At 37.3% G+C, this 15,252-nt stretch overlaps 4 protein-coding genes and 2 non-coding genes across 9 annotated transcripts; 4 read left to right on the top strand and 2 right to left on the bottom strand.

Annotated features, from left to right (window-relative positions):
- Nucleotides 1-1,104: 1,104 nt before the first annotated feature.
- On the bottom strand, nucleotides 1,105-4,973 carry LOC108830348 (two-component response regulator ARR10). 4 transcript variants are annotated; one of them, XR_008939384.1, is made up of 7 exons: nucleotides 4,665-4,970; nucleotides 4,044-4,196; nucleotides 3,603-3,956; nucleotides 3,421-3,497; nucleotides 2,562-3,353; nucleotides 2,349-2,487; nucleotides 2,106-2,244 (listed from the first exon to the last, which is right to left on the bottom strand). XR_008939384.1 is itself a non-coding variant. In XM_056995817.1 (6 exons), the coding sequence occupies exons 1-6, from the start codon at nucleotides 4,789-4,791 to the stop codon at nucleotides 1,162-1,164; spliced, it is 2,586 nt and encodes an 861-aa protein (XP_056851797.1). In that variant the 5' UTR covers nucleotides 4,792-4,973; the 3' UTR covers nucleotides 1,105-1,161. The 4 variants fall into 4 exon arrangements, 3 of the variants coding, with proteins under 3 accessions (XP_056851797.1, XP_056851799.1, XP_056851798.1); XM_056995817.1 differs by lacking the exon at nucleotides 2,349-2,487 and having other exon boundaries at nucleotides 1,105-2,244; nucleotides 4,665-4,973; XM_056995819.1 differs by lacking the exon at nucleotides 2,106-2,244 and having other exon boundaries at nucleotides 2,284-2,490; nucleotides 4,665-4,971.
- Nucleotides 4,974-7,681: 2,708 nt separating this feature from the next.
- Nucleotides 7,682-9,350, top strand: LOC108832764 (deSI-like protein At4g17486). The gene is made up of 3 exons (XM_018606212.2): nucleotides 7,682-8,073; nucleotides 8,368-8,655; nucleotides 8,757-9,350. The coding sequence occupies exons 1-3, from the start codon at nucleotides 7,929-7,931 to the stop codon at nucleotides 9,020-9,022; spliced, it is 699 nt and encodes a 232-aa protein (XP_018461714.1). The 5' UTR covers nucleotides 7,682-7,928; the 3' UTR covers nucleotides 9,023-9,350.
- Nucleotides 9,351-9,929: 579 nt separating this feature from the next.
- LOC130500877 (small nucleolar RNA R21) lies at nucleotides 9,930-10,013 on the top strand. The gene has a single exon (XR_008939386.1). It is a non-coding gene; the product is annotated as a small nucleolar RNA R21 (small nucleolar RNA).
- An 83-nt stretch (nucleotides 10,014-10,096) lies between these two features.
- Nucleotides 10,097-10,179, top strand: LOC130500876 (small nucleolar RNA R21). Its single transcript, XR_008939385.1, has one exon. It is a non-coding gene; the product is annotated as a small nucleolar RNA R21 (small nucleolar RNA).
- A 925-nt stretch (nucleotides 10,180-11,104) lies between these two features.
- Nucleotides 11,105-12,082, top strand: LOC108832767 (60S ribosomal protein L39-1). The gene is made up of 3 exons (XM_018606216.2): nucleotides 11,105-11,245; nucleotides 11,420-11,523; nucleotides 11,884-12,082. Exons 1-3 carry the CDS (start codon nucleotides 11,243-11,245, stop codon nucleotides 11,930-11,932), a joined length of 156 nt encoding a protein of 51 aa, XP_018461718.1. The 5' UTR covers nucleotides 11,105-11,242; the 3' UTR covers nucleotides 11,933-12,082.
- A 217-nt stretch (nucleotides 12,083-12,299) lies between these two features.
- LOC108832765 (aspartate aminotransferase, chloroplastic) lies at nucleotides 12,300-15,224 on the bottom strand. The gene is made up of 12 exons (XM_018606213.2): nucleotides 15,089-15,224; nucleotides 14,852-14,928; nucleotides 14,687-14,737; nucleotides 14,339-14,536; nucleotides 14,223-14,261; nucleotides 14,042-14,131; nucleotides 13,856-13,964; nucleotides 13,651-13,760; nucleotides 13,423-13,566; nucleotides 13,176-13,342; nucleotides 12,828-13,092; nucleotides 12,300-12,730 (listed from the first exon to the last, which is right to left on the bottom strand). Exons 2-12 carry the CDS (start codon nucleotides 14,909-14,911, stop codon nucleotides 12,599-12,601), a joined length of 1,365 nt encoding a protein of 454 aa, XP_018461715.1. The 5' UTR covers nucleotides 14,912-14,928; nucleotides 15,089-15,224; the 3' UTR covers nucleotides 12,300-12,598.
- Nucleotides 15,225-15,252: the final 28 nt, after the last annotated feature.

Genomic DNA, 15,252 nt, shown 5'->3' with positions numbered 1-15,252 from the left:
CTTAAGATACATTAATAGTGATCATATTGATAGAATACTTCTCTGTTTATTCATTCTACAGTTGGAGAAGATGAGAAAGACTGAGGCCTCTGAAGCAGTTGATGATGATGACATTGAAGATAATGTGGAAGTACCCAGGAAGCAAACGAAGAAGAGATCACAAATCTGGCTTATTGCATGGGGGTTGGTGTTAAAACTGAAAATCCACATTCTAGGTAAAAAAAGTTTCAGTGCTAAACCAACGCGTGTTGGCCTAGTGGTAAAGGAACTCCGGCTGGAGTGCCCGCCCTGGGTTCGATCCGCGTTGGCCACGAAAGAATTTACATGGGTTTCTCTCGCCTCCCAGACCACTTCGCGTAACCAGGGGCCCTTAAGTGGAGGCTTAAAAATTCCTGTAATGGCATGGACATAAGCCCGGTGGGCTAGTCGATCACGCTTAGTGGTCGGATACTGGGTTATTAAAAAAAAAAAAAGTTTCAGTGCTTCCTTAACTAATTATATGAGTTATAATCTCTGCATTTGTTCATAAGTGCTTGGAAATGTTGCAGATAATAGAAAACGAAAAGTCATGATGTGATAACGTAGGCTCAAGATGAAGTCATGCAGTAATATGCCAGTGTTGTTCTTATGGTCCTAATCAAGGAAACAAGAAAGGAGGCTTCTGTTGGAACCTGAACAGACACGCAAAATAAAAAATGCTCCCTTAAATACTAGTATTACAATATGTAGCTAGCAAACTCGAGCATCTAAGAAAATAAATGTACTAAACAAGTTCTAGCAAAAGCCAATATTAATCTGAAAACCCAATCAAACATATTCTAGACAATTTATCAATTTACTCCATAATGTTTACAACCGACTCTGTTTTTTTACTTGGATAGTTGGATGTGTATGGCATCAGAGGTCCATGAATATTGCCTAGTGTCTATGAGTATTGCCAGGTCCATGAATATTGCCAAGTGTCTTTTTTAAAAGAATGTATTCAGCAGTAAGAATACGTGATTTTGTAGACCAATATAGATTCAAATCTGATTTTATTATAGTCTAACTAATAAAACGTGTTATAGTATTTGATGATATAGTTGACGTGACCAAATTATTTTTTTTTTTTTTTTTTTTTTGTTCAAACCATACTTCATTCATTCATTAGAAACTAGATAGTTACTCCATCGAGGGAGGTGAGTTCATACAAAGGGCGAGAGCAGACTTAGCTAGCCCGTCCGCAAATCCATTCTCTAAACGAGAAATGTAATGAAAAGAGATAGAGTTAAGGGAACTACTCAACACGCGGATGTCGTGGAGGATCCCTTGGAGCTCAACAACGGATGTATTTGTCGTGAGCAGAGAAACAAGACTGCGAGAGTCTGAAAAACACCTCAGGTCGAGGATATCATTGCGAACTGCGGTTGTCAGTGCCATTTTAAGAGCTAGAGTCTCTGCCATCAAAGCAGAGCCGACATATCTCTTTGCATCAGCACCTTGTAGAGTTACTGAACCCAAGTGATCATGGAAACACCATCCCATCCCGCCAGTTTTAGTGACATTATCCCACGCTCCATCTGTAAAACAAGCAGTAGCAGTGGAAGAGTAATTGAGAGCGCTAGGAGGCGGGGGAGCTGGAGGATTTGATACAGGTATGGCTTGGGCATTACTCCACTCCCTTGCGTCTCTGATTGACTTGTTTAGGACCTCAACCTCAGAGAACTTTTTGTCTTCAAACAGGAGTTGATTCCTGCATGTCCATAGGTTCCATAACAGCCAGGGGAACAGAGGTTTAGTGATACCTGCAGGTGGTAGAGTGATCATCTTCTTGCTGATGTCGATGAGGTTCAGAATATTGGAGGTTGAGCTAATCGGTTTGTGCAGCGCCGGGATAAGATCCCAAACTTTTTCAGCAAAAGGGCATTGGAAAAAGGTATGGATCTCACTCTCAATGGCACCGCAACGTTTACAAGTTGTTGTAGCTGCAATCCCTCTTCTGGCCAAAGCTTCCCCAACAGGTAAGGCACGATTCGCCAATTTCCACAAGAAGAGTTTCAATTTGGGGGAGGTATCGATATTCCATATACTAGCCTTCCAGCTGAACTGAGCCGTATTCTGATGATGAGCTCTGTTTTCTCCGGCGAGTTTAGTCAGCGCATAGCCAGACTTTGTGGAATAACAACCCGACTTCTCCGACAACCAGACCAGTGTATCTTCCATATTGAAGGAGCTCGGTTGGAGAAGTCTAATAGAGCTTTCATACTGTGGTAAATGGGCCAATGAAAATTATTTTAGATGAAATTTTGTTGTAAAACGTAAAACACGTATTTATTAAACCAATGAAAAAACTTGTAAACAGAGCTTACCTTTCCTTTACAAAGAAAGAACAGAGCAAAAATAAAAAAGACAGAACCAAAGACTTGTGTCTGAATAAAACACTCTCATGCTGAGCTATTATGCCACCCAAACCCAATCTCCTTCCGAGAACTCGGCTTGGCTCTGTTCCTACTACATCCAATGAACTAATCTTCACATTCTAGAAGTGAAAAAAGAAGAAGAGCAAATCAAATGTTTTATACCTGAGTCATCATGGAATTGACTATATCATCCAAGGAACCGGTATCTGAAGCCATGAAGCCGTTCTCTAGCTTCTGTTGTCCCATGAATAACCCTTCATTACCACTGCTACTTCTCAACAGTTGAGCAACTGTCATAGGACTTAAGATGTTTTCATGCTGCTGCTTCATCTGTAATGGATCAAAAGAGTCTGCTTGGGCAGCATTTGGGGATCCAAAATCTGTGTCTCTGCAGAATGACGTCTGATTTGTTGTATCCAGGTTTGGGCTGGTTGAGTTGCCGAACAAGTTCCATTCCAAGGCATCTGGTTTTGAATGAAGATTACTCTGTGGAATGTTGTTTGACAACACAGCGTTTGACCAGTCTTCAAGACGTTTGTTGATCTCCAAGTGAGGAGAAAACCCCTGGTGACCCTCAGGAACAAAGTGATTATTGGGAGAAACTAGCGGAGAGCTTTGTTGTGAAGTAAAGCTCGGAAAAGCCTTGTTGTTGTTGTTGTTATTGGCTATATGAAGAGTTTCTAGTGGAGGAAGTGGCATTCCCTGAAGCATGTAACCTCCATCATTGTGGTTACGAGGAAGCGATGATGAGAACATTCCTGCCAAGGTCCTATTTGATGGGTAATGCCTCATGGTTGCGGCTCCACCATGGAACTGACTGGATCCAAGAGGTATGGGACGGTAGTGGTGGAAGCTGCCAAGTCCTTTGAGTGAACTCATTTGTGTAAATTGTGAGTCCAGGTTAGCTTGTTGATTGGCTTCATTGTTTATTTTCTTCAAGGCTAACCGGAATTTCTGCAAACAGAGCAGTTGTGTTAAATGGAAACCATATTAGAATCAGAAGAATCATTGGTCAAATCACCTGAAGGTGGCTTCCAACATTCTCTCTTGTGAGGTTGTCAACATTCATCAGCTCAAGAATCTTCTTTGGTACAGCGTCTGCATCATTTTAAGTTTTCAATAAGAAAATGATTACAAAGAGAACTAATTAGAAAACTAGAGTTATATAGAGAGAGAGAGAGAGGAGAGATCAAGAAACATTACTCTTAACGCCCACATGATCAACGGCTGCTAGGAACTTATTGTGCAGCTCTCGCGTCCAAATAACACGAGGCTTCTTTTCATTCCCTCTTTCTTGTTCTTCTTGTTCTTCATCTTCCTCTTCAAGCTGATCTTTACGTTTTCTGTTTGCCCTCACCCCGTTTTGATCAGAGTTTCCCTCAGATACACAATTAGTAGTCACAATGCTCTTTATCATCTTCTTGAACTTGCTTTTCCTCACCACGTGTTGCCATATGTTCTTGAGCTCCTCGATTCGAACCGGTTTAACGAGATAGTCGCAGGCACCGTGCTTGACTCCTTTCATCACATTCTTTGGATCGCTATGCGCAGATAACACTGCAACAAACAATCATCATGTGACAAAAAAAACATTCTCTCTAGGAAGCATGAAAAGAAATCAAACAGAAACTAAATTGGACGTACTTATGACAGGTAAGTCCATTTCAAGACCAACAAGCTCAACCAGCTTGAAACCATCCATGTCTGGCATGTCAACATCGCTAATCACGAGATCAAACTTGTTCTTGTTCTCCCTCAACAACTCCAGTGCGGTCTGTGCCTTATCCGTTGTTGTAACTGCACAACATACAATTACCCCCAAAAGTCTTTAAGTCTTTTATACAGAGCAAGAGAGACTTATTCATGAGTTTTGTGACAGAGCAATCAAAATCTTTAATAATTTTCCCAAAAGTCTCTGTTTTTTTAACAGAGTAATATACTGTTTTAAAAGTAACTAACTTAGAAGATGTTAAGCAAGAAGAACTAATGAGCTTAGTGACACATGTGAAGAAATTAAAATCTGAAACTTTTGGATGTATCTAATTAAATCTTATAGATTCCTAAATCTCATGTTTTAAGAACATATTAATCTACGTAAGAAACGATTTGATGGTGTTTGACAAGAAACGAAATACGAGAGTAAATATGGTGCCCTGAAGTGAATAATCAAATATAAAAGCTAAATCAAAATCTAGAAAGTCGTTTCTCAACAAATAGCTGAAAATAATCTATAGTGAAAACATGACACGAGAGAGAGAAGGGGACCGTGGTATTGGCAGCGGTGAAGTAAAGTCTCGAGAATACGGAGACAAGTTTGGTCATCGTCAACGGCAAGAACTCTCATCCCTAGTGGAAACTGGTCCATAGCTTCAATATCTTGTTCCATTGTCATCTCACAGATTGTTTTTCAACAGAAAAAGAAAACAAAAAGAAGTAGGAATCGAAGTAGAAGAAGGACAACGTTAGAATTATTGGGCAGAAGAAACCAAAAGTTTTATGTAAAAAAGAGTAGTTTCTTTTTCCTCTGACGAGAAAGGAAGAGTGCAGAGAAGAATCTAAGCTATATATGTAATGAAAACTCCCGTGTTATTATCAAAATTAAACTCATTTATGGAAATTTTCTCTTTTAATTTCTAACCATTTCCAAAATAAATTATTAACCATTTCTGTTTTTTCGGACAAGGCTCTGTTATAAAATTCAGTGGAACGATCAATCATTTGAGCGTGAGAGTTACGCGCCTTATGGAACATAGTTTTGTCATTGACTATATAATCAAAGTCAAAATTATGAGCCTGACCGGTTCGGTTTTGACCAAGCGTCGTTTCGGTTTATATGTTCTCATATGAAAATTTTCAAAAATTCATTGCTCAAGAGTGTGATATAAGTCTATCCGAAAATAATTCTCACTGTTCCAAAATATTATGAATAGAATACTGGAGAAACTGGTAAACCGGCTGTGTCTCAAACCAGAATCATAAAAGGAATATTTCGGTTTCGGTACATACCCGATTTCACTACATGCCTCTTGGTCTAAACTGATTTTATGTTTTGGATAATTATGTTATTTGAAAAGGAAAGAAGATCGAAAAAGAAACAGAAATTAATGAGTACAAACGGAAAAGTATTTATGTTTATGATTCTGTATATATGTAATTAGATTTTGAGATATGTTTTAGATATTGTACTAAGTATTCAAGGCAGAAAATGGAATTTTAGTTATTATTACCATAATTAAAACAGAAATGAATACTTCCCTAAATCTATGTCTCGAGATTTAATTGACCATCAAAATCGAGTATAGCTGTGAAAACCGAGAGTCTGATAAAATGGACTAACCGTGGTATTAATGCAAATTAATGTAGTGTAAAATTTAAATTTTACAAAACAAAAAAACATTTTAAGAGAAAGAGTTGATAGATTTCTTCTTTTTGATCAAAAGAGTTCATGGTTGAACTATATGATAATAAACTGTTCCCTCTAATGGTTCCATTTGCAATAAAATTCCAAGTGTCTCTTTTAAAAGAATGTTCATAACGATTTATAAAATTGATGTTTTGTATTTAGTCAAAAAAAAATTGATGATTTGTAGACTAAAATAGATTCAAATTTGAAATTATTATAGACTTATTAATGCTCATAACGTGTTGTACTATTGATGATTTATAGTTGACGTGACCAAATTATTTTAGACGAAATACCGGTGTAACGTGAAGCACATCTATCTTGTTAAAACAGAAATATTACTTCTTCTAGGTAGATTTTAAAGTTGGACCTTATGTAATTAATGTTATATTAATCTACTTATTATTAGACATGTCTTTTTATAAATAACTAATATCAACCATTACCATAGTTTTTTACTTCTTACCTTATTATTATATCTACTACGTATGTTTCCTTATATTGCATATATTTTACTATAAGCTAGATACATCCACTAGCATATTATACTATAAGATAGATTATTAATAATACATCTACTAACATATAATACTATACGACAGATTACTAATAATACAATATATTATATGTATTCATTAACTTGCATCTATCAATATTAGCAATACTATGAAGACGACTAACTCTATACTTTGAATCTATAAACCATGATATACTAATTTATAACAAAAATGATATTACTGTTACAAATTAGTTTTTATAAAAAATATTTATAGCAGCAATTTGTTATATAAGATAAATTTAATCAAGACCCAATTCTATTTTTTTCCTGTTCAGAAAAAAGACACCTACGAATATATACCATTAAGTTAGCCAAAAATCTTTCGAATAAATAGTAAATCTCACCAACCCAAAAAATGAATTAAAAATATAACAAAAGATATTATATTTGAAATTTAGCTCACTGGGTCGGGTATAAATCTGTTCATTTTAGGTATGAGTTCTTTGAGTTCTCAACATTTGGATCTAAGTAGGTATTTGATTTTTTTTGTCCGGGTCAATTTTTTTTGATTCGGGATCATTCTAACTTTTTTATATTATAAATCTCAAATAATATACAACATGTATATAAAATATGTGAATCAAAAGATAAATCCGCGCCGGTGCGCGGATCATGATCTAGTATTTATTAAACCAGTGAGGAAACTTGTAAACAAGAGCTCACGGTTCCCTTACAAAGAAAGAAGAGAGAGCAAAAAAAAGACAGAACCAAAGACTTGTGTCTTCTTAATAAAACACCCTCATGCTGACAAAGAGAAAAATAAAAAAACAGATTCTCATATCATATGGCATGTTTTGAGTGAGCTCTTATGTCACTCAAACCCAATCTCCTTCCGAGAACTCGGCTTGGCTCTGTTCCGGCCGCATTCCTGCAAAGGTCCTATTTGAATGGTAATGCCTCATGGTTGCGTAGCCACCATGGAACTGATTGGATCCAAAAGGTATGGGACGGTGGTGGTGGAAGCTGCGAAGTCCTTTGAGAGAACTCATTTGCTTGAAATGTGAGTCCATGTGATTAGCTTCGTTGTTAATTTTCTTCAAGGATAACCGGAATTTCTGCAAACAGAAGAAGACAATGCAATTGTGTTCCAACATTCTCTCTTGTGAGGTTTGTCAACATTCATAAGGTCAAAAATTTTACTTTGGTACAGCTTCTGCATCATCTTGAATCGAAATAACTAAACCGATCGATAAATGGGCTTTTTAGGTACCCAATAGCCGCAGGCAAGTAGCGAGCTTTAAATACCAATGCAAACAAACTTAAAATGGGCTTCCATATATAAATGGTTTAACTAATATTTTTTTAATATTAAATGCAATGCGTTAAAAAAAATAATTAAACAAATGTAACAGAAAATTAACAGAAAGGGAAGGGGGAAAATACGGTAACAACAAGAGAGGAGGAAGAAGACGAACGAGAACCCTTGAACATTCGAGAGTCTTCGCAATTCCGATTTCCTGATCGGATCCTTCCAATTTATCGTCGATTATACGTTGCTATCGATCTCTCTCTCTCTCTTTATCTTCGCGATGGATTGAGGAGGAGGGAGGCGACAAAAAAAAAGAAGATGATGTTTTGCAGAAACGTCTTCGTGAAACGGAAGAAGAAGAATCCAGGATCGGTGCCTGTTTATCTCAATGTTTACGATCTCACCCCAATGAATGTCTACGGTTACTGGCTCGGAATCGGCATTTATCACTCTGGTCTCCAAGGTTCTATCTTTTTCTCTATGTTCTGCCTTTGATTCTTCATTTAATTAATTTATTTTTTTAAAAAAGGAGAATCATTTCTCAGTTTTGTTGGATTCTAACATTGAGATGGGTGAGAATAGTTGAGAAAGATATTCTTTTCAGGATAGATGTGATGTCTTGATATGTGTAGTGTTTTTTTTTTCTTTTATGTTTGGTTGGTTTGAACATCGATAACTGAATGTTTCTACTGCTCCCATTGGTCAAGAGCTCATTTGTTTTTTTTTTTGTTTTTTTTTTGGTTTTGTGTGTGTGTAGTTCATGGGGTTGAGTATGGATACGGGGCGCACGAGCATTCAAGCACAGGGATTTTCAAAGTGGAGCCAAAGAAGTGTCCTGGTTTCACATTCAGGAAATCGATCCTGGTGGGTGAGACGGAGATGAAGCCCAAAGAAGTTGGAAGCGTTATGGAGGAGCTAGCAGATGAGTATCAGGGGAGTAAATACCACCTCATCACAAGGAACTGTAATCATTTCTGCAACGATGTTTGTTTAAAACTTACTCAAAAGTCAATCCCTAACTGGGTCAACCGTCTTGCTCGCTTAGGTATTAAATTAGAAACTTTCTGTTTGTTTATCACTAATCTTAAGAGGAGGAGGAGCATTGAATTACTTTTTTTTTTCTGTTTGTTTATGAAATGTAAAAAGGTTTCATGTGCAACTGTGTGTTACCGGCTAGCTTGAACGAGATGAAAGTGAAGCAGGTAGGTAAAGACGGGAAGCTCTTGGAAGTAGGATCAAGTAAAAAGAATAAAAAGAAGAAGAATAAAAAGAAGGCGGGAAGCAGATCGGGTCCTTTAGCTTCTTCATCTGATTCAAGGGTAGCTAATAATAATAATAATAAGCCTTCACATGCCAGATCAATATCAACCGGTAATCCTCCTTGTTCTGCTTCTTTTTGTCCTTTGAAGTAACAAAGATATCGAGTTCCCTTCTCATGGTTGCATCTGGAGCTCAAGATTAGAAAGCGTAAGCGTGTGAAGACATGATTCTTTGTCATTGTTCGAAAAGCTAACTATATATATTTGTATATGAACTGAGGGTCCTTGTATTTTATTCACAAGTGTTAACAACCCTTTTGGGTTGGTTTTCATTGTTATAGGAGAATCATCAAAATCTGCCAAAAGAATGTGTGAATTCGACTTTCATCTTGTATGTTTTGGATGTAATTTTTTTTTTGAATATTTGTACAATTTACTTTTCTGAATGTTATCAAATTCAATTGAAACAAGTTTGTCTTTCTTTTTACATATGTTGGTCCTCTGATCATTTTGGGACAATAAAAGAGTTGCTTTCAAGTCCAAAAGATTGTACTTAAAATCGCAGCAGCCTGTGTATGATGTGGAAGTGTTTGCACTCTCTGTCACATTCTTCGTTGCAGATCAGGTTACTGTCAAGTACATACGTACCTTGCAACAAGCCAGGAAAGTCAATAATAAGTTAATAACATGTTTTAGTACTTTTACCGAAAAAGTATTATTCTTTTATACAAAACAAAAGAGAGTTGGAAGTTTTAGTTGGGCCTTAACTAACCCTAAGGGCTTTACTGTTTCAGAATCACATGAGACCCTCCTATATATACCTTTCAAAGTACTCTCCTCTCCTCCGCGCAGCTACAACAAAAACCCTAATCCACTGTGTGTACCTAAAGACTCGCATTCTTTTGTTTTTGTGGATTCCTTTTCTAATTGCCTTCGTTTAGACTAAGGTTCGGTGTGATAGGATTCGTTTGGATGCTACGTAGTCCATAAGCTCTGTTTTTGGATACTTCTCATAATCGAGCTTAAATGTTTTTCTCTGTTTGGTTTGAAGCGTTGCAGAAATCCCTATGATGACTTATTAGTAAAATTGTTAAAAGTAGTGACTGATATCTTCTTGATTAAAAACTATCAGGTCTGAGGGGTTTTCAACTGCTTTTTCTTTTCTGTTGCATATGATTATGATTGAGTTCTTGTTTGCTTAATATTCAGTTTGTGTTGCCTTAGCTGGATCCCAATGATGATGAATAAATAAAAAATGTTAAAAGTAGTGACTGATTATACCTTGACGAATAATCAAATTCTGAGGGATCCAGCTATTATTTTCTTATGGTTACAAGAATGTTGTTCTCTAAGTTGAGTTATTATTAGACACCTTAACTGTTTGCATCCCAGTGAGTACTATGATTAGTTAAGAGTAGTGACTGAGTTTTTCTTGATAAATAATCTTCAGAGTTCAGTTCTATTTTATTTTCTCTGTCAAATCTCAAAATCTTTATTTATTCGTTTTCATTCTTGTGATCATATTCTTATTATTAAGTTTTCCCAATATTATACGTATTTTCTCTGGCATGCCTGAACAAGATGAAATCTGGACTCCACTCGTTTGTCTCTTTCACAAAAAAAATCCTGCTAGTGTCTGAAACGGGCCTTTAGGGATCACTCGACCAAGATTTTAGAGCATTGGTTACGTAACTCGGCCTGATGAAAACTAACTTGACCTTGAACAAATAAGATTACTATGAACACTACTTCAAAAATGTTGCATTTAACAATGGTAACGAAAACTATTAAAAAGAAGAGCCATTTGGACCTATAAACAAATTTAATAAAGCTAAGCAGTGTATAATATTTGAAATTTCCTAAGCAAGATAAAAACAAACCATTTTTACACGCTCATTTAATCTTCAGCAGCAAGGATTAACAAATGGTACGGTGTCCTGCTAAAAGTCGCTTGCTCTATGAATATATTTTAAAATAACACTACTATCATGGTGGAGCTAGTTCATAGAAAGATACAAAGAAGAGAGTAAGTAACTTACATTGATGAAATTCTATTTGAAGATTAGAACTGGATGCGATGATGATGAAAACAGCATAGATTTTTGTTGGAAACAAAACTACAAAATTGTGACCTGCTAAATCTTATTGGCATCACAAACAAACAAGTAAACAACATATATAGTGGGCCTTAATCTTTGCTGAACTGTAAAATGGGCCTTAAGCCGAAAGAAATTTCATTTTGAAGTGAATCATTTAAAAAGCCCAGCCATCACATCACTAGGGTTTTCTATAAGTTCAAAAGGAGGTTAGTCGCCGTTTCTTCTAGCTCATCTTCGCTTCCCCTCCAGCTGCTGCACATCGCACGACGTCAAGATGGTAAGCAACTTCTCTCTCTCCCAAATCTCGAATGACGTTTCAATCGATCGTTCGTTTTCTCATGTTTGAATTGAATTAAGAGCTTGATATCAGTTAGAAAGTCGAACGAAGTTACTGATTATTGCTTTCTGTTGCTGCGTGTGAAAAATGGAAATGGAAATGGAAACAAAACAGCCGTCGCACAAGTCGTTTATGATCAAGAAGAAGCTGGCCAAGAAGATGAGGCAGAACAGGCCTATTCCTCACTGGATTCGTCTTCGTACGGACAACACTATCAGGTTCCCAATTTTTTTTTCTTCTTCTTCCTTTCCGATCTGTCAATTAGAAATACGTAATTGCTGGTGGGACGATTTAGGGCGAGACTGTTGTCGGAATCCTGAAAATGTATGTAGTTGTCTACGTTGGTTGAGTTAAGAGCTTGAAACGTAAATATGTAGTTGTCTCTGTGGTTTGATTTTATGGCAGAGACATTGTCTTTGTGGTTTTTAAGCAGAGGCAGTGAGTTAGAGTTTTGGAACATAAAAATATGTATTGTTCTTTGTGATTTTTGATTTTGATGGCAGAGACAGTTAGTGAGTTTCTGAATCCATTAAGTCATTATTTGTTTTTTGTAATGGTTTTCGTGTTTGGTTTTTCAGGTACAATGCCAAGCGCAGGCACTGGCGCAGAACCAAGCTCGGATTCTAAGTGAAAGATCTAGACTTGTTGTCTTCTGTTGGATTTAGCATTTCCTCAAGTTTTCTTGATTTTTGTTATGACATTTTTACATTTCTGCAAGGCACGATGTTACCAGATTTTATATTTATAAGAGTTGCTCCTTAGCACTTTTTCTTGCTTTTCGGTTGCTTGCACTGCTCCTATGTGTGAAATTTTTTGTTCCTCATACTGCACTCGAGCAGTTGTTTCATGGCACTTGATCAGTTGTTTGCGTTGAAGCTTTCAAATTTTTTTGGTAGTATATTTTGTTATTGGTTCTGATAAAGTAATTCTGAAGTTCTGAGTACTTGATGTCTGATTGTTGTATGGAGCAGAACGATTTAGATGGTATTAGAAAGATAAAAACCACCAGATACAATCACATTGTGAAATTATGCGCGTACAATTGTATCCTTATGGGTTTTGCACAGAGAGATAAGTATACGTAACAGTGTTTTCGTCTATAACTCGATGGGAGTCTCCCAATACAACAATGCCTGTCAAACACAATCAAAATAACAAAAGGTTCCTTGACGAAATGTCTAGCTGATCATAGTTTCAAGATAGTTTATTCATTTAGCCTTCTCTTTCAAATAAGATGAAGAAGAAGCTAAAAAGGGTATAAAGTTCTTATTGTAATCTTCTGGAGACCAAAACTCAGCTTACGTTATGGTACGAGTCGATGATGGCATCAGCAAGGTACTCGCATTTAGCCATAGACAATCCGGCCAACGATATCCTCCCATCTTTAGTCATGTACACATGCCACTTGTTCGTCATATTATCACTCTGCTCGTTTTTAACAAAAGCAAAACATCAAGACTTGATGAATCTCTCAATAAAAGATGAGTGATTCAAAGGAGCATCTCACAGTTCGAACATATACCTGAGCCTTGTTGAGTCCGGTGAACGAGAACATGCCAATCTGCTTCAGAATAAACGACCAGTCCTTGCCGCTCTTGTCTTTGGAAACGAGGCTGTCGTACAGCTTCTGTCTCACCGTCTTGATCCTTCCCGCCATCATTTCCATCTCTGCTTTCCACTCGTTGAACATAGCCGCATCACCCACGACGTTAGCCACGATCCTCGCACCGTGAACCGGTGGGTTCGAGTACATAGGCCGAGCTATCCTCTTCAACTGGCTCTTAACCCTGTAAAAGAAAGTAAATGTTACTACTGGTGAAAAGTTTCTACAAAGTTAAAAAAAAACTAATTAGAGTTAGAGCGTTTTTACCTTGTAGCAGCATCGGCTGATGAGCAGACGACGTTGATCGCACCAATCCTTTCAGCGTAGAGGCCCAAGTTTTTGCTATATGACTGAGCGACGAAAAACTCCATTCCACGCTCAGCAAATAGTCTCACAGAAGATGCATCTTCATCAAGGCTTCCACTAGCAAAGCCCTGGTTATATATTATAGAGATGAGATGGATCTGCTTATACTCTAGTGGAAACAAACGTGTAGGAATGAGATGATACATACCTGGTATGCAACATCGAAGAAAGGGATATGGTTCTTTTCTTGAATGACGTCAGCAATTTTCACCCACTGTTCTGGTGTTGGGTCAATTCCAGTTGGGTTGTGAGCACAACCGTGTAGCAATATGAATGATCCTTCTGGAGCTTCCTGTACAATTTTTAGATAAGGTTAAAAAAGTTCATGATTGGACTATGTATTAAGGCAAATGTGGTAATTAAAGAAAAGCAAAACCTTAATATCTGCTATCATCCCCTCAAAATCCAAACCAATTGTTTTGGGATCATAGTATCTGTACTCAGACCAGGGAACTTTGGCGTCGTTGAAGATATTCTTGTGATTACCTGAAGTAGGAGTTGATAAAAAAAAAAGATGTTTTAAATATGAGAGAGCGTAACACATGTAACATTTTGTTGGGTCAGGGGAAGTAAACGTATACCCCATGTTGGTGCAGATATCAGAACTTTAGCTCCAGGAAAATAACGCTCGATAAGAGCCGCTGCTAATCGGAGTGAACCTGTTCCTGAAAGACCCTGAATTGTTGCCACCTGAGCCCAAAGAAAATTTATTATTACAAAAGCATAGCTCAGGAAAAAAGGAACATCATGAGGAAACATAGACATACTTTTTGTTCCTTGATAACAGGATGACCAGCACCAAACAGCAGCTCAGCAGTGGCCTTGTTGAATGCAGCCAACCCCTCTATTGGGAGATACTGCAGATTTTCATCCAAATATGTTTTTAGTTTTAAGCATATCTAATGATCTAACTGCTTGTAAATTACGTTTTCAAGTGAACTCAGTTACCTCTTTGTTATCTCCTCTCTCCAACATCAGGTTCTCCGCCTAAAAAGAAGCCATGCGGGTTTAAGAAATGAATGAAATGGGATAAGTATAGGCACAGAAAGGCTAAAGCTTCCAACCTTTTTAACAACGTTAAGGACATAAGGCTGGAGTTCCTCAGTACGATAAGCACCAACACCGAGATTGAGCTTAAGCTCGTTAGTGTCAGCTTTGAAAGCCTCGCTGACTCCAAGAATAGGGTCTGGTGGAGCCATGGTAATACCCTCAAAGCGAGAAGGCTTGACTGCTGCAACCGACATGGTCACTCGGCTAAAAGACTGAAACAAAAAAAAAAAAGCCATTTATTTGATCAGATACGCTAATACAGATTACAAACACACAAAATCTGATGGACTATTAATCTCCAGAGGAGTTCTAGTCAGCTCTAAACGTAGTTCAGATTGTTCATATGGTTGTTCAGACAGTACCTTTGCTTTAAGGAAGGTGTTTGAACCGGAAGCTCCAAGCTTTAGCTTATCCTGTTCGAGATCAATTAGGCAAAGGGGCAGGATTGTCAGTAAACAGATGTGGATTATGAACAAAGTGATCTCTCTACAGTCGATAGAGATAGAGAAACAACAAAATGAAAGTACCTTGATAAACTCGCGAGGTAACAGAGAAGTAGAACCCAGAGACAGCATTGAAGAAGCCATGAGAATCAATCAATAAGCTGCAATAGATCATCCCAGATCAGTGATAGTGAACTTAGTACGTGGATAAGCAATTCAGACACATGACGTTGTCTGAATATGAATAAGATCCACGTAATAGGTAATAACTGAAAGAAAAAAACAGGTTCAACAGCTCATAAAAGATGATTGATTTGTCACCTGAGATTCCTTAGAACCGCGCGGTTTCGAAACGATCAGATCGAGATTGGGTTAGCAAGAACAATAATGATTCATCGGGACAACAGTCGATATGTCCGAAGTTTTATTAAAGCTTGTCTTGAGAGGGGAGATAATGGTCATTGGGCCTTGTTAGTAAATATATG

Source organism: Raphanus sativus, unplaced genomic scaffold, assembly GCF_000801105.2.
Source record: "Raphanus sativus cultivar WK10039 unplaced genomic scaffold, ASM80110v3 Scaffold0053, whole genome shotgun sequence".
Lineage (NCBI taxonomy): Eukaryota > Viridiplantae > Streptophyta > Magnoliopsida > Brassicales > Brassicaceae > Raphanus > Raphanus sativus.
The sequence above is the reverse complement of the archived record's forward strand: the minus strand, read 5'-3'. Positions and strand labels throughout refer to the sequence as shown.